At 38.3% G+C, this 22,430-nt stretch overlaps 1 protein-coding gene and 1 pseudogene across 4 annotated transcripts in view; one reads left to right on the top strand and one right to left on the bottom strand.

The window, feature by feature from the left end:
* Nucleotides 1-22,430, top strand: part of Fut8 (fucosyltransferase 8) — a 247,949-nt gene that overhangs the window by 190,913 nt on the left and 34,606 nt on the right. For all 4 annotated transcript variants that reach the window (XM_087911719.1, XM_087911718.1, XM_048415983.3 and 1 more), the window contains one exon: nt 1,522-1,759. In XM_087911719.1, coding sequence (XP_087767845.1) covers nt 1,522-1,759 — 238 coding nt within the window. The remainder of the gene's footprint in view (nt 1-1,521; nt 1,760-22,430) is intronic.
* On the bottom strand, nt 9,608-9,814 carry LOC148120503 (Nuclear RNase P; annotated as a pseudogene).

Below are 22,430 nucleotides of genomic sequence, written 5' to 3'. Positions count from 1 at the left end.
CAATATTTTCAGGGTGGTCTCAGATTCATTAATGCTTTAACACAAGTTTCTTGGTGTTGGCAGTTCGGCTTTGATCTAAATATGACCAGCTATAACGTGTGCATGTAAAAGGTGCTTCTGAAGGTGACAATACTGCATTTCCCTTCCTCAGGTTTCCTTCAGAATCATTTCACTATCTTAGCATTTCTAAGTAGGGCTCCCATTAGCATTAGCTTGGTGACTGTGTTAGTCAAAGATCATAGAAATTGCTTCTTGATGTATGGGGGAGGGCTGGGATTCTGTTCCTAAAAATGTTTATCTTCTCTTCCCTTTCAGGGGAAAAAATCAGTTTGGAAAGTCAGACTCAAGAGTCTTAACCAAAGCTGGGCAATAGTGGTGCACACCGTTAATCCCAGCATTTGGGAGACATAGACAGGTGGATCTCAGTGAGTTCGAGGCCAGCCTGGTCTACAAAGCAAGTTCCAGGACAGCCAGCACTGTCACACAGAGAAATCCTATCTCAAAAAGAAAAACAAAAACAACAACAACGAAAAGAGTCTCAACCAAGTCAAGTTTGTTTTTATGGTTTTTTTTGTTGTTATAAGAACATATAGTAGTTGCTCATCTATATTAAGAGCAGATTTGAAATTTTACAATGAAAACCAAGAAATTTTCATACTAATTAAACATTTGCTGTTCTCTGGGGAAATATAGAAATATAAAAAATGGTCTCAATTTAAAAAATGGCATATCACATTTTCAGAGTAGGCACAATAGAAGTGTTGTATATTCACTTGTGAAAATTGCTGGTAGCTATCATCAGGTTGGGTATAAAGTTCAATGACTGATATTTTGTAAATGTTGAATTTTGAGATTCTTTTACTCAATACCTTAAGAAATTATGTGTGTCTGTGTGTGTGTGTCTGTGTGTGTGTGTACTGCATGACAATGTTTAGGGTTCAGTTCTCATCTTCTGCCATGTGTGTCTGGTCATTAGGCTGGCGACAAGCCCCTTCCCTGACTTATCTGTCACACCAGCTCCTCTGTACCCCTTGTTTCTAGATGGAAACCTAGTTTTCTTTGTAGCATTCAGAATTAAGGGAATGACTTACCACAAAAGTTACAGCTTTTCATTTAAGCTGCCTTGGATTTTGTCAAAGTATATCTTCTAAGAGTGCTGAAGTGCTGCTGGGATAAAAGAAACCACTCCTCCCAGCGTGATCTCAGCAGTTACAACATTAGATTCAGGGTCGTTCACACTTGCATGTTCTGAGTTATAGAAGAGTTAGAGACTGTTTTTAATTTAACTTCTTAATTTCACATTTATTTATTGATATTTCCAAAGTAATTCTTTTTTGTGCCATCTCCCCTAATATGCACATCAAATTTTTATTGGATACTATCCATAAGACTTTATTTATTTAAATAAGAAATATGACAAACAAGCTCTGACTTATTATGTGATTTTTCAATACCTGTAACCAAAATGGGAAGCTCTTATATATATTTCTTATATCTTTATCTTCTGTGTTTCACTGACAGAATCCCAAGGACTGCAGCAAAGCCAGGAAGCTGGTATGTAACATCAACAAAGGCTGTGGCTATGGTTGTCAACTCCATCATGTAGTTTACTGCTTCATGATTGCTTATGGCACCCAGCGAACACTCATTTTGGAATCTCAGAATTGGCGCTATGCTACTGGTGGATGGGAGACTGTGTTTAGACCTGTAAGTGAGACATGCACAGACAGGTCTGGCCTCTCCACTGGACACTGGTCAGGTAAGGAGCTTGTGCACGGTCACAGATCTCTGGTGACGTCAGATTAGTGGGTTTCTAGGGACAGTTTTATAGGCTATAATCACCCTTTCTTTGATTCATAAATGCTGTACATTTTGCATATAAAATGTAGAACAATGTTTTATTTTTAAAGTATTATATACCTATGTGTAGCGGCATATACCCATAATTCCAGCGCTTGGGAATCTGAGATTAGAAAATTTAGAGTTCAAGGCCAGCCTGGGCTACATGACAAAAATCTGTATCTAAAATAAATAAATACAGATTATTTAATAATTTATTTCACTTTGATGTTCATTTTATCTTGATTTAGTGAATTTTCTATTGGTTTTTTTTTTCAAGGAGAACAATTTAATATTTTAATAAGGATGGTGTAACTCACTTTTAAGATGATGTTATTGAATTTATTTTACTCTTCATAACTATTGCATAAGAACCCAAGAATCTATAACATTAGCATGCTTGGAAGACTTGTTAAAATTGTGGATTCTGATACAGGCTGTCAGGAGTAAGGCCGAAGAATTTTCATTTCTGAGAAAATGTCTGTATCTTGAGACCAAGGTTTGAGAATCATTGAGATAGACTGTGCTGGTAACTGTCTTCATTTTACAGTTGAGGACAATGAAATATTATTCTTTTATTGAATTTTAAATATAATCAAGAAACATTTGGTGATGGATAGCTTACACTATTCCAGGCTTTCCCAAGTGATTAAAAATAATAGAAAGATAACAGACTGTTGTTAAGAATGAATCTTCTTAGCAATAATTTTTTGCCCTGAAAGTTTCCAGCAGAATGAGTCCAGGGATAAATAGAGGAGTGACTTAAGAAGGACTACGCAATTAGCATCAAAGTCACTGTAGCCTGAAAGCAGTTTCATCAGTGAAGGGTTTCTAAAAAATCTTTTCAGGTCTATTTAGAACCTACCCAAGGCCGCTATAGCAAATAGAGTCCAGATGTTCTAACTTCCTATGAGTTGTCTGGATAACTTTTTCACAAATATGAGCGTTTCTGTAAAGACTTTACATGCTTTGTATGTTACATGTGTTCATTAAATATGTAATATAAATTAAATTATTCCAAACCAAGTCAATTTTTAAATATTCAGGTGTAGCTATGTAAATACATTGAATATTGGAAAGAGTTAAGAGTTGAGACTTCCACTTCCTCTTAAAGAGATATTTCTTGTAATTTAATTAAACTTTAGCCTAAGAATCTTTAAACGTAATATAGTTCATAGAGAAAGTGCACATAGCAAAACTATAAGTCAAATTGGCTTTTTTGTCAAGAATAACAGTATTATCAGTTACTGTTCAAAATTTTGGTATACAAATTCACTTTTAAATACAATTTCCAAAAATTACTATATAGGTGTCAATAATGGCGTACTTATCTTTGTAGTTTTAGTAAAATTTATTATTGTCATAAATGAGGAAGTTCAGTGGTTATCCAGTTTTAAAAACTGAAATGTTTGTAGGTGCTATAGGATGTGTAAAAAGAACAAAATCTAGTCCCTATTCTTCAGGAACTTGCCAGTGGCTATATAAGACAGGTGTCTGTAAATACTTCTAACAGACAGGATATGTTCAGTACCCGAGGAGAAATGCAAAGTTCTAAGAGTCATCAGAGTAACTTTTTGGCTTAAGGAATAAGAGACTTCACTAAGTCCCCTTCATTAAAGAAGCATAGACTAAAGTCTTTACGGAATGCAGAAGGCTGTTATCCACAAGGACAAATCAATGCCATTTATTTTAAGCCAAAAGTTAGTTATATGACTTTTGCGTAATGTAATAATTTGGATGAAAATAATCTCATAAGTTCATATGTTTGAATATTTGGTTCCCAGTTGGTGGAGCTTTTTGGAAGGGATTAGGAGATAAGGCCTTGTTGAAGGAAGTGTGTCATTGGGAGAAGGTGTGTCTCTGGGTGTGGGCTTTGAGGAATCAAAAGACCACTGCAGGTCCAGTCTCTGCCTGCCTGCCACCATGCTTCCTGCCATGGTGATTGAGTGCTAATTCTTTAAAACTAGGCAAATCCCCAATTGAATGTGTTTATTTATAGGTTTCCTTGGTCCTGTTGTCTCTTCACAGCAATGGAACAGTAACTAAGATTGGTAGTACCTGTACCCTCCTTGTTCTATGTGTTTTATTTTACAAAGTTGTTAAAGTGATTTACCATGGAAACATAGTTGACAATTCATACATTCTAAGTTAATCTTGTGCTATGATTACAATTTTAGTTTTTTAGGAACAAAACAACAATAATTGTGTAATCAAATGTTAGGATTTTAGCAAGGTTTCTTTTGAAAAGGATTAACAAACAACATTAATAAAATTCAGAACTATTTGGTGGGTTTTTAAAAAAAATCATTTGGAAATAAAACAAGGAAATTATATACTTACCCAGCAAGGAAGATAGAAAAGCTGTGTTCCCAGGCAAAGCTCATCCATTGCACTCTGGATGTGCTGACCCCTGTGAGTTACCCACATGTGGGAAACTACTGTATACTTTATGGTAGTGGGGAGTGGAGGAAAATTCTAAGAGAGCAAAGTGAAAATGAAGATAACCTTTCTCCGAAAACAAGCTTTGACTCTCTAGGTTCCCTCACCCCATGTGAGGATCATTCTCCACTACTCTGTATGTAGAGTGTTCCATCTACATCTCTAGGAAGTGCCTAGCATTTAAGACCTAGATTGGATTAACACCTTAATATGTACATTTTTAAAGTAACATGATATTTTTGTTTCAGAGAAATATTACTGTTTTATAGCCTACCACAAATCTTAGAGGCACCTATTATTAATTATTTAAAAAGTAGAGTTTAGTTCATCCTACTGTTGTATTTTACTGTACAAATATTAGCTTGTGTATTGCCTCTGTGATGGACGTTTACATCTCAAGCCCTTGCTATTATAACAGTGATTAATAGTTATCTTCAGGTATGACTCTCTTGTGCATATATAATCAATATGTTAGTTTTTCTATGCTGGCCCTTATTAAACTTGTTTATATCATATAAAATATATTTTATTACCCATATTTTCACTTTAGTGGGGCTGCCATATGGTAAAGTCACAGGTCTCTATGGCACTGTGTTTCATATAAAATATTATGCTTTGAAAATTAGGTTGACAAACTGTAGTCCTCAGACCAAACAAAACTCCTTACTTGTCTTTTAGAATAAAGTTTTAATGCAACACATTCCCCACTTGCTAAGACTACCTATGGCTGCTTTCACACTACTGTGGCAGAGTAGAATAGGTAAGAGATCTTGTGGCCCTCTGTGTTAGTCAAGGTTCTCCAGAGAGAAAGAATCAAAAGGCGTTTGGTTTCTGTGCTTATAAAAACTTATTAGAAGGTATTGACTTGCATGATCATGAGAAATTCCATGATCTGACATTTGCAAATATCTCAATGCCTCAGACTCTTTCTGTTTTCTTCCTGGAGTGTCAGTTTTAGCTGTCATATATCTTTCATTCCTCTAGTATTAATGTTTATTTTTAGCAAAGCAAGATAAAGATTAGAGTGGTTCCTTTACATTTTTCTCCAGTTGTTCCAATCTTATCTACTGAACATCTTTTCCCTCTATTGTGTTGTCATAGCATTTTTGTAAAAATTAGTCAGCAGTGTAGAAAAGCATCTATTTCTGTTTTCTCCATTCTGTTTGTCTGTTCTATTTTTTATCTATGCTTCACCTTGAATTTTCGCTAATTTTCAAGTATTTTGTAGCATTTAGTGTAAAGTACATATGTCTAGTAGTACTATTGCTAGGTCATAGTAAGTGTACATTTTGTTAACTTGTCAACATATACCTAATTCCTTTATGGAATAATTGATTCAGTGTCTCTTACTTTTAGAATTCATTCCTTTTTTTCTTTTAATTCATTTTCAGTACTTCCATTAAAATATTGCCATAAACAAATAGGGCTTTAGTGTTTAAGTCTTCCAAGTTAATTCAATATCCAGAAACTTATGAGTATAATAAATTAGCCCCTTTCACATCTACTCATTTCTCAAAATACTATTGTACTCCTTGTTTCACTAGTCTACCTACAAATGTATTCCTTAGAAGCAACTTGTGCTCACTTCCTCTGTTTTCCCTTCCCTCCCTTCCCCCTCCCTTCTTTTTCCCTCCCCCTCACTCTCTGAGCTGCACACATTAGGCAAGCACTCTTCCACAAAGCTACAACCCTAACCCTTAAACTGCTTCTAAATCTATCAAGTAAAGAAAATAAATCCTTACTGTATGGTTCCTGGGTTTCTGGGGAGGAGCAAATAGGGCAATGTGCATGAGATATTCTCATGCACATTTCAAAATATACCCTTATTTCTTATAGCATTCCATTAGAACTAATTTGCATGGTATTTTATGATGAGCTTTAATTCATTATGGTATTTTATATTCACATATCTGTATTGGTTTAAACCGTCCTAATATTAAAAACCTGCTTTAGGATTCTTATCTCTGGTATTTCCAGAAAAGCTGTAAATAATTAAGCTGAAAATATTAATTTAGATGTTTTTACTAACTAAATAAGGTATTTTTCTTACAAAATTCACTTATGTAAGTCTCTTTGAAAGTCTTCGACTTACTTTATGTTTGTTTCCAAATAGTTTTAATGCACCCAGCAACAAAGTTCATGAGCATTTATAGGAATACAAGTTACTCGGCTCTGGCAGGTGTGATTCAGAGTGTCTGGCAAAACAGGACATTATCAAGGCTTGCTCAAAAAATTAGATAGACAACCTTCAATAAAGAAATTGAATTAAGGCTCAGATTTGTAGCTCAGTGCCTAGTAGACACAGTCCCTTGCTCCTATCCCCTGTATTTCAAAGAAAACCAAACAATTCTACAACAGAAACACCAAGAGTGGCACTGGGATTAGCTGGGCAGAGAGAGGGACCTAGGATCATGTGTTCTTGACTGGTCTGGGCAACATGGATGGAACTTGGCAGAAGAAGAGGAAAAAGGGAATTAATTTATAGTTTAAAACTTTCCATGAAGTTTCAGGTCTAGATGTCTTCCCAGTAAGCTGAACATTTAGGGAGGACTCAATACCAGTCCAAAAAGTAGAACATTTACTTTCCAAACCATTGTATGAGATCAGGGTCACCTTTGCAACCAGATTGATGGATCACTCCTTTGGGGTACATGCAGTGTTGGGCACAGATTAGACATCCTGGGAGAAGACTCAGAGGTAGTTAATTATATGAGACACCAGACAGATGTTGCATCTAAGGTCATTTGATTTTTCCCTTAACTTCACCTAACTTGTTAAGCACCATAGTTTTTCCTCCCAGCTGAGCATTTGAGAGGCTAAAGCAGGAGAACTATAAATTCAAGGCCTGCTTGGGCAGCCTAGCAAACCCCATTCCAGAGTAATGGATATCTCCAGTTCTGTAAACAGTTAACTGAATGCTTAGATGCTGCCCAGTTTATGTACGATAGAGGTTCGTTCGTACAGCCGTATCTAGATCTCGTGAGCCTTGCTAACTAGACTGCCAAGAACTCCGTGTACTTAATGCCCACGATAACCTGAACTGCTCACATATTATATAAGTAATTGACTTGCCAGAGATGCTGCAGCTATTATGATACAGAACCCCAGTCTACCTTTAAAACATAATCTTTAATGAACCAAAAATCAGCACAATATCATTTTCAGAAGTCTCAACCTGCTAGATTTTTTAAGGGTTGTTTTAAGCATTAGCATCAGGACATATACCGCCTAGAGGCATCAAATGTTTGCTGTGTGTCCCTTTGCAGAATAAAAAACAGTTAATAATTGAACTTCCAATACTCAGAAAACTCCAAGTCTAAAGATAAAATAATAGGAAGTCTATCTTGTGAATTAAATGTGGTCTGTGGTGTTGTAAAGCCATAAACAAGACTCTAAAGGGTAGGGGAAAGTATACCCATTCTAGCCAGAAAAGTCAAAAATGGCATGTTTAAATTGCTTTTGGCAGGGTTGTTAAAATGGCAAGAAATGTTAGGGGTGGAATCCTACTCACTTGGAGTACTTGATAGGTAATGATAAAACGGCCAGGTGCCTGTCACATCTTGCTTAGAGAGGGTTCCAAAATATCAAAACTGGGAAATTACTTTTTTCTTCAGCCTCTAATTTGCTGAATTACATAGAAGAGATATTTAAACCATCTGCTCCTCAGTTTAGCCTTTAGTCAGATGTGACTGAAAACTCACTTTTGATAGATATATTACATTTTTCAAGTAAAACCAAAATATCTGATAGAAGATACTTGGAGCTAAGTAATTTCTATTTAAAAATTTTCTTACATGTATTTTGATCTTATTCTTTTCCATCCCCCCTCTACCCAACTCCATATTCCCACCCTCTCATATAGTTCATCCAATATACTTTGATTATATTTTCCCCTTTCTTACCTATGCAACTGCGGGGGGCCATCCTGTCCCGCAGGAATGAACGCCACCAAAAACGAGAATTCCTTCTCTGGTCACATCTTTATTTGGAGCATTTCCTTGAGGAAAATTGGGGGAAGGGAAGATAGAGCAGGGACGAGAGAAAGCTTAGAGAGAGAGCGTTGGGCCCCGAGGCAGCTGCTTTTAAACGGTGGAGCAGCTTGAACGCTGTCCTGATTGGTTAATGCCATTTTGCTGGTCTGAGCATGTGCAGGCAAGGGTGCAGGCAGGGGTGCTCAGCCCCACGTGGCTACCTCCAAACTGCAGGACCACCTGTGCCTCCAGGTGGCTCCCAACATCTCCCCCTAATTATTGTCTTTAAGAGCAATAAGGCAAAACTATTCTTCAATCTGGTCCCCACCTCACTAGGGCTAGCAGGTAGCACACCAATCAAAGACATACAGCACTTCCACCTATACACAGTATGCCAAGGATATCTCTGCTCCCACCCATCCCCAAGGAGGGAGAAAGGCAGAATAGAGTCAGTCAGAAAATTGTTAAGAGATGCACAGGGTGTTGCTCAAGGCGATAACGTGAGACAGCTGCTCTTGACATCGCCCAGAAGGTCATCTCTGCTGCCTCCGCACGAATCTTCCACAGCAGGACACTCAGCATCCACTGGGTCATCTTTCTTCTTTACTTCTCTCGTCAGTCTTGCTGGCATCCAGATGTATGTCAGCATTCCTAGAAAAACATAAACAAACCTCTCCTCCCAAATAAACATTTAAGAGTATTAAAAACTCTCAGTGTAAAAATTCAGCACAATCAGTACTGGAAGTAGGCTGGTTTTGAACTTAGAGATCTGCAGGTCTCTGTTTCAAAAAGCAAATCTTGTTTGCCTGTACCAGCAAAATTTTGAATTAAAAATTAAGTGTAAAGAATGCAAGAGAAATCCTTTCTCTGGGGGAAGCTGTCACTGGTAGTGTAGTCCCCCTCTATTGTTTAAAAACCAAAGCAGTTGTCACTGGGAATTGAACTCAGGACCTTTGGAAGAGCAGTCAGTGCTCTTAACCTCTGAGCCATCTCTCCAGCCCCCCTATTCAGATGGAAAAACCTCTAGGTAACATTGTTTATTTCACCCGTTGCCAAGGGCAATAGGTAATGGTAACCAGGTTGACGCGCCTTTATTATGATAATTAGGACCAGTTCTTTGAGGGAGAATGGGCGTAGACCATCGATCTGGCTACTTCCTGCTGACGAAGGGACGTTGTTTGGGGGATAAATGTTTTTATCTGACTGAATTTTTAGCGACAAATGTTTTTATCTGACTAAATTCTTGGCGACCTTGGCTGAGGGCGGCAGCAGCGGAGGGCGGCGGCTGCCACAGCTCCGCCTTTAAGGTCCCTTACGGCGCGCTCCGCATGGCCCCGCCCCGGGCCGTGCACGGGCTCGCCGTTTCACCTCAGGCAATGAACTCGCATCGCCGGCTGTGAGTCTTTTTCAAGCTCCGCCCATCCGTGGAGGGCCCGGTCTGCCCGCGCGCGGAGCCCCGTTCTCTGGGAACTCATCTCCGCCCGCTCAGGGAGGGCCCGGTTAGGGCCGCGGGGGCCCCAGTCTCAGACCTTCCCAGGGGTCTCCGCCTTTAGGTCTTAAGCGGCGCTGCTGCTCACCACGCAGCTTTTGCCTCAGTCAGGCGAGTCCGCTCAGGTGTTGAAAAAGTCCTCCAAAAACCATAGCCCCGCCAGAAGGCCGGGACATATAGCCTCTGATGTCACACGGACTTTAGCCCGCCCGTCGCCATGGCGACCTGGCTGTTCGTAGGCCTCCAGCAAACTCCCCGCCAGCAACTGGTTAGCATGGCCACGCCTCCCGAACGAGCTAGCATTCTCCAGTGCAATTTTGCGTCTCCCTCCTGAGTAGCTGGGATTAAAGGTGTGCACCACCGTGCCTGGCCCACTTCCGTGTTTTTAATCAGGCATTATCGCTCAAAGGTGGGCCGGCTGCCGCCAGCACTCTCAGCACGATCAAGCAGCTTGTCTTTCTCAGTCAAAAATTAAAGTTTTTTGTACGTGAGAGCCAGAGACTGAGCTCTCTTATCAAAATTAGGCGAAAATCACCTCCAAAAGCTCTGTGGCTCTTTAAGAATAGGAAAGGCAGTCTTAGAACACGATCAAACTCGCCTCCCTACGAGACTGTTGCCTCCGAGTCTCTTATCAGCGAGTACGCAGGTGGACGGAGGGGGAGCGGAAGCCGCGGTCTCCCGTACCCCATCGTCCTCAAAGTCCCGCCTTAGTTACCTCGTCTTTTTTGCTGCTGTTCACACCCCTCCTGCACTGAACTTAAGGGATTTTTCTTCCCCGTTGTTTTCTGTACCTTTTTTTAGATACCTTAACTTTGATTTTTTTTTTTTGTATTTTCTTTTCTATTTAGGCCTATCCTTTGAAATTCTTTTCCCTCCCCTTTTTGGGGGAATTCACAGACGTCATTCACCGCTCCACGTGTTCAGAGTTCTGAAATTCAAGGCTCTCTGTGCTGGTGTCTGATTTCGGGCTTTTAGCGCGTTGTTGGGCGCTTCCTTCTCAGGGTCCCCCGGCGTAGTTGTCAGGGTCCCTCTGCGTCCCGGGTTTCGGCACCAGTTGCGGGGGGCCATCCTGTCCCGCAGGAATGAACGCCACCAAAAACGAGAATTCCTTCTCTGGTCACATCTTTATTTGGAGCATTTCCTTGAGGAAAATTGGGGGAAGGGAAGATAGAGCAGGGACGAGAGAAAGCTTAGAGAGAGAGCGTTGGGCCCCGAGGCAGCTGCTTTTAAACGGTGGAGCAGCTTGAACGCTGTCCTGATTGGTTAATGCCATTTTGCTGGTCTGAGCATGTGCAGGCAAGGGTGCAGGCAGGGGTGCTCAGCCCCACGTGGCTACCTCCAAACTGCAGGACCACCTGTGCCTCCAGGTGGCTCCCAACATGCAACTCCATATTCTCTGTCTCAAAAAAAAGAAAAAAAAGAAAAACAAACTATAAAAACTCAATAAGATTAAAAAATATAATAATAACAAAACAAAGCATGCTCATATAAAACCATGGAATCCATTTTATTCTGGCCAACTCTTCCTGGGCATAGAGCCCACCCTGGAATGTGTTTGATATACCCACTGACCCTCCATTGAAGAAAACGAATTTCCCCAGCAGGTATCAATTTCAGATAACTTTTGGTGCCCACTTCTACTTCTCAGGAATGGGATTCTGTTTGGTGTGAACCTGTGTGGGTTTTACATCTGCTGTCTTAGTTTCTGTGAGTTCATGTGTTTCAGTCCTGTTTTGTCTAGAAAATGGTTCCTTGGAGTTATTCACTACTTCTAGCTCTTTATAATCTTTCTACATCTTCCTCATCTGCATAGATGCCTAAGCCTTGAGGAAAGGGGTTTGACAAAGACATCCCATGTAGAGCTAAGTGCTCCAAAGTCTCACACACTCTGCACCTTGTTTAGCTGTGAGTCTTTGTGTTAATTCCATATTCTTCAAGGAGAAGCTTCTCCGATAAGAGTTGAGCATATATGCACTGATCTATGGGTATGGCAATATGTCATTAGGAGTCATCTTACTGCTATTTTCCTTTAGTAGAATACTAGTGATGGATACATACTACCCTAGGTTCATTACCTGTCTAGTCTAAGATTCTAGGCCACTTTAGTAGTGTCATGTTTGGGTTCCATCTTATGGAATGGGCCTTAAATTCGATTTTTAAAAATGGTTAGTTGCTTCTATAATGTTTGTGCCACTATTGCACCAATCTAGATGCAAGTATTTTTAGGTGTACATGTGTAAAAATGATGGTTCTTTTCAGTAAACACACCTTGAATTTTGTATTCATTATTAGCTGTCACTTACACTCTTGTAATCCTTGTATTGCTTTTTTATTTATGATTATTCTGCTTGCAGTTTTATAATACATGTACAATAATTGTGACAAACAGTGCAATCTTCTGAAAGATACTGCCAAAGTAGTCAAGCTAATATAGTACTGCTTGTTGGGGATTTTTATTAAACTAAATTGAGAAAATAGCACAGGATTGCCATTTTTGTTATTTAAGCCCTTGCTATAAGCATTGCCTAAGGTATAATGAATGTAAACCAAAAACTTTGTACTTCCTAAAATTAGCACATAAGTTGAGTTTTATATTACGTTAGAAAGAGATGGAGGTCTGTGGCAGAGTGGATGTGTGTTTGACATATGCTAGGCCCTAGTTCAATTTCTAGCACACACATAAATCAGTTACATTACCAGATAATGTTCTCTTATGCACTTTAGAATATGACAGTTAATAGGTAATTGTTTGTATTCTGAAGTCAAAGCAATAAAAGGATAAATTATTCTGTGTTGATTAGAAAATACTCCAAAACATCAAAAATAAAAGTAGACAGGATATAAAGATTATCTAATCTTTTAGTTTATGCAGACTGGCATGTATTATATGAGTCATAAATGTTATGTCTGTGTTTATAACATTTTTAAAAGTCTGGTAATAGCTGTAAGCTATTTCATTTTCTGAATATCATTAATATTAATACATAATCATTGAACTAATTAATGTGTATGTGAGCAGATCACTTTTCCCTGTTCTCCTGGGGATATATATTTTAAATTAAATGTTTCTCATTAAGTGAAATCCATTCTTTGAACATTTTTTCTCAGCTTGAAAAGAATATCATTAGTGATAAATTGCAAATTTTGTTTTTCTGTTTTCTGTTTGGGAAGATATTTTGTTTAGCATTGATTCAAATATATATTTAGCCTTTTCAGTTGTTTTTCACACAAGATGAATACTATAGTGATTGTAATGTACCCCTAACTATTTATCAGCATTTACTCCTCCATTTTAGTAGCCAAATTATATATGTCGTGTTATAAAATCATTAGTAGCCACAGATCCATATAAAAACATTCATAAATTAATATTTTTGTCTTAGCATTTTCTAAAGAGTGTATTGCTGCTCTGTGTTGTTGAAATGAAGTCCCTCTTGATCTTAATGACATGCTGAGATGATAGAGGAAATGAACGAAAAGAATCATTCTAGGAATATTTGAATGCAGCCTTTTTGAGTTGTGACTAAATTCCACCCTGAAACCTTTATCTAGTCATGTCATTTCACAAACATACTAGACAAAGGAGTGGTTTCACAGAGCTGTATTTTGATAGAATTATTTGCTGTTGATGAGAGCAAATTAGCATTTTAAAGATGGTGGGTTTTATTTTTTGCTAAAATATAGTATGTTGTTACCAAGTTATGTTTATTTAGTTCAGCTTAAGCTAATCGATTATTATTTTATATTAAGGCTCATGAATAAAAGACATAGAAAGGCTGTTCAGTCATTTTTACAGATCATTGCTTCTGCACCTGTCATTTCTCCTTTCTGTCGTTCAGCTTCTACAGAAAGAAGAAGTAGAAGGGAGCAGCTCAGGCAGTTTTTCTTAACTTGTCATTTTTCAGTCTCTTGTCAGGAGAATTATGAGACATAGTTTCACCGTCTGCCACAGAGCATACCAGTTAAATTAAGAGATTTGAACAGTTTTCTCTGTCAATACCAAGTAGAAGAATTTGTTTTTCTCTGTAGTCATTACATAGAACACTAAGAACAATATATTCAGATCTCTCCCGCATTAATTAAAAGTGTTATGATTGTATATAATTTAAACTGAATAAATATCCAAAAAGTTATTTTTCCTTGTTTTGTCTGATTCATTTCTATGCTATCACTACTTAACAGCAGGATACCAAATGGATGAGCAGAGGCCACAGACCACTATGTGGACAAAAGACCCTAGAAAATAGAGCCTTTGAGGTTTTGTTAAAGAATGCTAAATAGCTATAAACCAGTAAGCTTGCCCCTTTGGGGCACACAGCTTTATTTAGCTTCTCAAGCTGTTAAATGCTCTTTGCATTTGATGAATGAAAATGAGGACATGACCATTGCTAGGTATAGTTGAGGAAAAGGGTTTTCTTGTAAATAAGAGGGAGATTGTTGCCAGTGGGTCCAGACTGAAACCCCCCCCCCATCATAAGAGGAGGGGTCGGGGAGAGAAGCTGAGGACCATGAAGGCCCATGGCCAAAATATCAGGTTTATTTGGGAAAGAGAGCTGGGAGTAAGGGAGTGAAGCGTCTGGGTTGGAGCAGTTTAGGGATGGGATAAAAGGGGCTAGGGGGAGCCACAGGTACTGCCTGAGCCTTGTCCCAGCTTTCTTTGGGACCCGACACTTGGTGTCTGGTTTTCTTCAGTTACACTTGTGAAATTCAAACTCTAGCCTGATTCCTGATCTTGGTCTGTCTTTTAAAAATAGTGTGCTCAGTATATTATACTGGAATAACAACAAACACATTATTATGGAGCTAGCTGGGTTGGGCCTGTTAACATTAGAGATATTTTTTACATCAAATCTGTTATTAATAAAGCTAATTTTAATAGTTGATTTTATTTTTTTGTTGTTGAAAACAATCTGAATAATAGTTGATTTTTAGTGACTGAAAACATAATCATATATGAGTAGAGGGGGTTGGTTATCAGTTTTATTTATTTTGAATCTTAGAAATTCATCCTTTAGTAAAAATAAAGTTAATTTTATATATTTCTTTGTCATGAAAGAGAGGGCTTTATCAAAGTTGTATTGCCACTTATATCACATTATATAGTCTTTATATCAATACTGACTAGAAATTATTGCTTACATAATGAAAACCATCTACTTTGAAGGAGAAATTAAATTCGCTCAAACAGAACAAATTTCTTTCCAGGTTAAAATGTCTCAGGTGACCTATGATACCTGCATACTTAATTTAAGCTGTTTCCATTTGTGGCCTTAGAGTTGGACTAAACAGGCCTTTGATTAAACAAAACACTTTCTTTGTGTTTTTAATTTGAGATACATGTTGCTTTTTTTAGTTGGCTGGAAGTTTTGTGGAATACTTTCTCTTCCTAGCCTCATCCTCATCAAAGAAAAAAATCTTATCTTTGATAATATTTAGCAGTTACTAGGAAGTCTTTAAAGAACCCTTCCAAAAATACACCTAAGGGAAGTGGCGTTGTTTGTAATTTTTAGAGGACAAAAAAAAAAAACGCAAGGTTAGAAATTGTGTTGACTGGCCACAATGTTGTTTGATCACAGAGGCTGCCCTTGTAGAGGGGATCAGCAACACCTCATATCCTGTTTTGAAACTTTACTAGTCTACTAAGCTTAGCTTCCCTCAAACACTCCTCCCCTCCCTTTGAAGGCTCAACATCCCCCACCCCAATTCTGTAAAAGTAAGGGATTTCTTTTGTGCTGGCGATCATTGTTGAATCTCCTTTTCTTTCTTATGAGTTGCTAGTGAAAATTAACACATTTCACCTGAAATCTGACTAGCCACTTCTCTTTACCAAACCTAGAATGAATTATTTAAAACAAGTGTGAGAGACCAAAATTTCCTGAGTTTAATTTCTTCCAGATCATTCTGTATGACCTTAATCATACCAAATTTATTCATTCTATTTGGCCATACTGCTTTTAGATAAAAATGTAAAATAAATAAGTTAATGTTTATTGCTAAAAACCCAGAAAGTACAGAAAATACAAAATAAAACAATAAAAATACTAAATATATAAATATGCATTTATTTTAGTCATTTTAATGTATTTTAAATTTGTAGCTTCAGCTGTCAATTTGAGCCATCTTAGAGTCACCTGAGGAGGGAATCTCAACTGAATAATTTTCTAGATCACATTGGCCATGTCTGTAAGGGACTGTCTTTGATTATTGATTGATGTGGAATGGCTCAGCTATATTAATTGATGTAGGTGACACTATGCCTATGCAGGTGATTGGACTATAGAAATAAAAGCTAGCTAAGCATGAGTCTGTGAGCAAGCCAGAGCTAGTAGTAGCAAGCCGCATTGCCTTACAGTTCCTGCCTTGACTTCCTGTCCTGACTTCTCTCAGTGATAGACTAACCTGGGAGGGGAAGAAAGCTCTTTCCTCCCCTAAACTGAATTATTTTCAGTGCTTCATCACAGCAGCAGAGGGAACTAGAACAACCTCCATATTTTTCTTTTTGTTTTTTAATCTCCATGATTTTCCTTTTCCTAGAATGTCATAGAGTTGGAATATACATTAAGTGCTCTTCTTTGCCTACCCACCTTTTTGTTAGAGTTCCTGAAAATCATTTTGTCTCTTGACAGTTTCTTTTTATTGCTGAGTTACACTATATTGTATTCTGCTTGTTTATCCAGTTATCTATTGAAAAACAGTTCAGGTGCTTCCAATTTCTCACAATTCTGACTAAAGCCCATATAAATATTTGTGTGCAGAATTTATGTAGGCATCATTTTTACCTTATTTGGATAGGTACTCAGAAGTAAGACTGTACATGGTAAGACTGTATTGAACTTTGTAAGAAGCTACGAGACTCTCTTCCAAACTGGCTGTCGTTGTCCCTATGAGGTACTATAACAAAATACTATGAGCTGGGTGATTTAACCAACAGACAATTCTAGAAGCTGGAAGGTCTAAAATTAAGATACCAACAGTATTGTTTCTTGGTGACAATCTTTTCCCCAGCTTGGAGTCGCTTTCTTGCTTTCTCGTTACCTTGTTTACTTATGGAGAATGGGAGCTCTGGTGTCTTTATCTTATAAAATCAGTATCCTACTGTGGGGCCCGTAGTAATGATAGCTCTCTAAAGGCATAGAATCAATAGTGTGTGTGTGTGTGTGTGTGTGTGTGTGTGTGTGTGTGAGAGAGAGAGAGAGAGAGAGAGAGAGAGAGAGAGAGAGAGAGAGAGAGATTGGCTTTTATGGTAGCTTGTACTTTCAGGAGGCAGTAAACATGCAAACTACTTAATTTAGGAAGCTGAATATTTTAGAAGCCGCAGTCCATGGTTGAAGGCCTGGAAGCTCCATGGAAAATCATTGAAAGATCCAAAAAGCTAGAGTTTGGTGACAGCAGGTTGTACATGCTGATCTGGGGCCTGCCAGCCTATTGAAATCTATTGATATATTCCGCTTGCATTGAGGGAAAATCTTTTCCCTCAGCCCCCCATTCCCTGTCCATCGTGTCATTCCTCTCAGGGAATGCCCCCACTAATGCAAAGATGTCTTTCATCACTCCTAGAACTCTTTTAGTCCAGTCAAGTTGACAGCCAGAACCAGCCATCATACCACATGCCCACCCTTTGTGAAGCTGACTCATAATGACATCTCTTTATGCCATGCTTAATTTCTAAATAAAGTCACAATTCCAGCTCCCATGTCATAACTGTCCTTCATACTACCAGAAATGCTCTTATTCTTTTCCCAGCAATAGATGACAAAAATTCTTGGAGGACTACTTAATTTTTAAATATGGTAATTTAGATTTAACAGCATTTAATAATGATATTAATCTATGTTATGTGGTAAATGAAATTGAAAAGGAATCAAGGATTTCTGTCCCCCCCCATGTGTGTATGCCCGATATTCTTAGTGAAATAACAACCACAATAATTATAGCTCTCATTTCTATAACAGTCATATGGCCATAGCTGGTACTTATAACTACCTTCTGTACACCATTCTGTATTCCCTCCACCTTCAGCAAGCACCTCCATAGAGTCTTAGTTATATGCTTGGGAAAATTACCCGTGTTCATTATAGAAGGTCTGAGACACTTACCATCCTGCCTGAATTAAGTTGTAGTTTGTCATTGATTTTAATTGCAGGGCGTGATAATACTAAGAGACACCCTATGGGATCTCCTGTACTGTCAAGATAGACCCTTTCTTGCTTCCATTGTAGAACAAACAGACAGTTTCCCCTGGCAGTTTGAATCAAGTGTGGTAACACTAACTTTTCTTACCCTGATGTGAGAAGCCCAGAGTGGCCAATGAGAAGTCTTGTCCTCTCTGGTAGGAGCTCTTCCCTCTCTGAACTAAAACTTCCAGACCAGCATAATAAAGTTTGTGCTTTCTCTTTAACCATTTGTCCCTCACTTGCCTTGTCTGTGACACAAATATAAGTCATACTTGGTTTCTTGTCAAACTGCATGCTTCTTCCCATCTTCCTGCTTCTGTTTTTGCTCCCGCTCACTATAAATCAGCTAAAAATAACAAGTAATATTACCAACAACGGGCAACTGGGTATTCAAACACATGAATTTGTGCAATTTCAGATCCAAACCATAATATGCATTCACAGCCTTATCTAAATCTCCTTATCACCCCCAAAGTCTCGTATCCTAATACCATCACACTGGGATTTAAGACTTCAATGTATGAATTTTGGTGCAGAGAGGAAGATCTGCACTTTCAGTCCAGTCCATAAGTGTGGCATTTTTCATTCCCAACAGCAATTGAAAGGACTTTGTATTACTTATATCTCTCCCAGCATTTGATACTGTCTGGCAAATGTTTAGATTTTAGGTATTATCCATTTTTTTCGTTGACATCCTATATTTAATTTTGTAAATTGAGGCAGAGTATTTCTTTTGTCCTGACCACTTGGTCTCAGATAAACACACAGAAGCTTATTTTAATTACAAAATGCTCGGCCTATAGCTCAAGCATATTACAAACTAGCTCTTACAACTTAAATTAACTCATTTTTGTTAATCTATATTTTGCCACATGATCTGTGGCTTTACCTGTCCTCTAGGTATGTCCTGTTCCTCTGGTAACTGGCTCTCATCTCTGACTCCACCCTTCTTCCTCTCTGTATTTTTAGTTTGGCTTTCCTGCCTTGCCTTATTCTGTCTTGCTATAGGCCAAGTCAGATTTATTATCAACTAATGAGAGTAATACATATTCACAGAATATGGAAGGATTATACCACAGCACAGTTTCATTGATGACTTCTTACTTTGTGTGTTAGTTTTCTAAAAATACTCAAGAAAAACAGTTTATGGGGGAAGGCTTATTTTGATCATGGCTTCAGAGATTTCAGACTATGGTGATTCATCTGTGTTGTTTATGGGACTGTGGTGAAGCAAAACATGGTGGGGAGCATGAGGTGGATGAAGCTGCTTGCCTAATGATAGCTAGAAACAAAGAGAGGGGAAGTGCCTAGGGCCCCAATATATCCTTCAAGAGTATAGATGTAGACTTCCCCTGTAGATGGAAGTTTCTGTCCTGCTCAGTCCCACAGCTGTTCAGTCCCAAAGAAACACACAGAGGCTTATATTAATTATAAACTGTTTGACCTATTAGCTCAGGCTAATTATTAACTAGCTCTTACAACTCAAATTAACTCATAATTTTTATCTATGATTAGCCACATGGATTGGTACCTTTTCTCAGTGAGGCATTTTCATCTTGCACTTTCTGAACAAATTTATTGGAAAGGTTAAGGATAGGGGTATATATTTCAGCAGGTAGAGTTCTTGGGCAAGTCACACTGGCCTCAAATTCATAGTCTTCCTGTCAAGCTCCCAAATTCTGGGGTCACAGGCATGTGCTACCGTGCCTCAACTATTTCTTGAAGTCCTGTTGCATCTTTTCATTCTTTCCTTTCATTTTTGTAAGTGTATTACCATATATTTAAACTTACTGATTTTTTTTACTGGGTCCTGTTTCATCCTGTCTGATCTGACGAGGCCATTCAGAGTTTCTACCATTTCAGTTATAACGCTGTTGTGTGCTACCACTGCGTTTTCATTTTTTTCAGATTTTTTATCTTCATCTATGCTACTCCTCTGCTCCTGCATGTTGCCCCCTTTTCCATTAAAGTTCTTAAGATATTAATCATAGTTATTTTTAAATTTCTAAACAGACTTTTCCAAAAATCTCTGCCATGTCTAAGTTAGGTTCTGGTGGTTTTTTGTCTCTCAGACTATATTGGTTTTATACCCGTTAGCATGGGATTTTGCTGAAAGCCAGGTATCATGGAGCTGAATAAAAAAGAACTGAAGGAAATGAACGTTTAGCATAAGGTTTTATGTTTATTTGACTGAAAATCAAGCTGTGTTTAATGTCCACTGTGGACTCAGCTGTGGACTCAGATGCAGAAATTTTCTTTAGTAATCTGTTGCCCTAAACTTTCTTAGATTTCTTTAAGGGGCAACTCTTTTAGCTCTAGTTCTGTGTTGTTATTCCTCAGTCCTGTTGATGTGGTAGTATGGGGAGGAAGTACATTCTAAAGCAATTTCTTAGACCTTAGTGAGCCTTAGTTGTATCTTTCATTTCCCTCACGTAGGTGAGTCTTGCTAAAGCTCTACTGGGCAGATACTGTTAAGGAGTACGGAGGATTCTTACGTGCAGATTGAGTTATTATAATTCGTGAAAATTATCTGGAACTGAACAAAGTACAGTATGTTTTGTTATAATGATATAAAGATCACAAATAGTAATAAAAGGAATTTGAAAGTAAGTTTTAAATGAAATGCTTCATTTATTTTTATGTTTTATGTTATGCTATAAGAAATATTCAAAGATTCTTCTAAGTGAATTTCATTATAAACTTCAAGCTAAAACCCAGTGTGATGCTCACAAAATTCTGTATGCAGGTAACGTTTTAGCAAAAGCATGAGCAGAGTAATTTCTTCTGGCTCTGTGCTTCATGTAAAAACTAATCATAGCATCTGATACTATTTAGTAATTAAACTATATTTTCTACAGTTTTTATCACTCTTAAGGGTGATTTTTTCCCCCAGGAAATTGTGTCCAGATCTCTAGAAAATATGCATTGGCATAACAAAAGTGACACCTTTTCCTGTCATGTGCCATGTAGATAGAGCATCTATTAATGAAATTCTTGAATGACCTAAGACAGGATTGCTATTTCCTAAAGTATGTAAGTGATGAGAAGGCCAGTGATATGTAGGTATCTTTCTAAGTACTGTATACACTTTTCTAAGCATTCAAGGTGTTGAATGTTGTCTACAAACTGGTAAAGGTTGAAAGGCAGAACCTGAACAGTATTAACTGTTTTACATCTTAAAAATTGGAAACCTGGTAACACTCACAAACCTCAAAATATACATGTGACTCTGAGATTGTGATACTGATCGTAGACTCACTGATAACTAAATGATTGTTTCCTGCATTAGACTGTGGGTGCCCTGTTAAATACACTGCTTGTATATGGCTAAAATCAATCATTCCTTCAATTAAGCATTTATATTGTGGTAGTTGCTGAGATAACAAAGAAGGAATTATGTGTTTGAGAAGGAACAAAGCATTTGGAGAGAACTGCTGTTATCTTATGCTTGAGATGAAGGTGAAAATAATGAGTGATATGTGGCTTTGAGATAAGTTAGCTAAGACTTTGTAGCCTGCTGATAGTTAAGTACACCAGGTCGAACAGCTTTAAAGAGTGAAAAATAGTGGCCATGGAGGGAAAGAAAGTCCTTCCTTGCCCAGGCTCTAAAGTTCTTGCTGACAGTGCCCCATATATTCAGTCTAATTAGAAATTTCATGAGAAATATAATTATCAAGTTACTATAATTGCAATCATCCTATAAATTTTAAATCAGCAACAAACCAAGACCTGCTTCCCACAGTACCAGACATGCCGTGCTTGCCCTGTTTTCTCCATGTGTCTTCCTTCTTCCACCTTCTAATCTGCTAGTTAAAAGTTTTGTGTATTTTGCTTGGTATCTCTTTTTATTCTTGTGTGGATATCCCCTGTCCTTCCCCAGGTAAACAGGAAAGGTGCTCACCTCTAGAGGAACATCTTTGCAGAATTTGTCCCAACTATGACACAGTTTACTGCACTGTTGTAACATGTTAGCTCTCTGTCTGGGTGTTACTTAACTCAGGGAAGGTGGGTGATCTATACCATGTCAGTGTCAGGGGTGACAATAGCAGTTGTAGTCGGGACAGGAGGTCACGGCCACCATCTCAGCCCATTCTCACAGTGGAAGCAGAGGCAGCTGGGACATGACAAGGAGTCTAAGATGAAGGCAATGGCTGGAGTTACTGGTACTCTGAAGTCTTTGTTTCAGCAGGCTAAGATGCACAGTGCTGTGCTAAGTTATCCTCTGGTCTGTGCCACAGAATTCTTGCCTGGTTTTATTATTATTTCCTTTCTTTTTTTTTAAATTTACTTATTTATTTATTTATAAAAATTTCCACTTCCTCCCCTCCTCCCAATACCCTCCCACTCCCCCCCACTCCCTTTCCTCCTCCCTCTCCAGTCCTAAGAGCAGTCAGGGTTTCCTGCCCTGTGGGAAGTTCAAGTTCCTCCCCCCACCCTCCAGGTCTAGGAAGGTGAGCATCCGAACAGACTAGGATCCCAAAAAGCCAGTACATGCAGACGAAACAAGACCCAGTGCCA

The sequence above is a fragment of the Myodes glareolus genome, chromosome 11, assembly GCF_982192425.1.
Source record: "Myodes glareolus chromosome 11, mMyoGla1.1, whole genome shotgun sequence".
Classification (NCBI taxonomy): Eukaryota; Metazoa; Chordata; class Mammalia; order Rodentia; family Cricetidae; genus Myodes; species Myodes glareolus.
The sequence above is the reverse complement of the archived record's forward strand: the minus strand, read 5'-3'. Positions and strand labels throughout refer to the sequence as shown.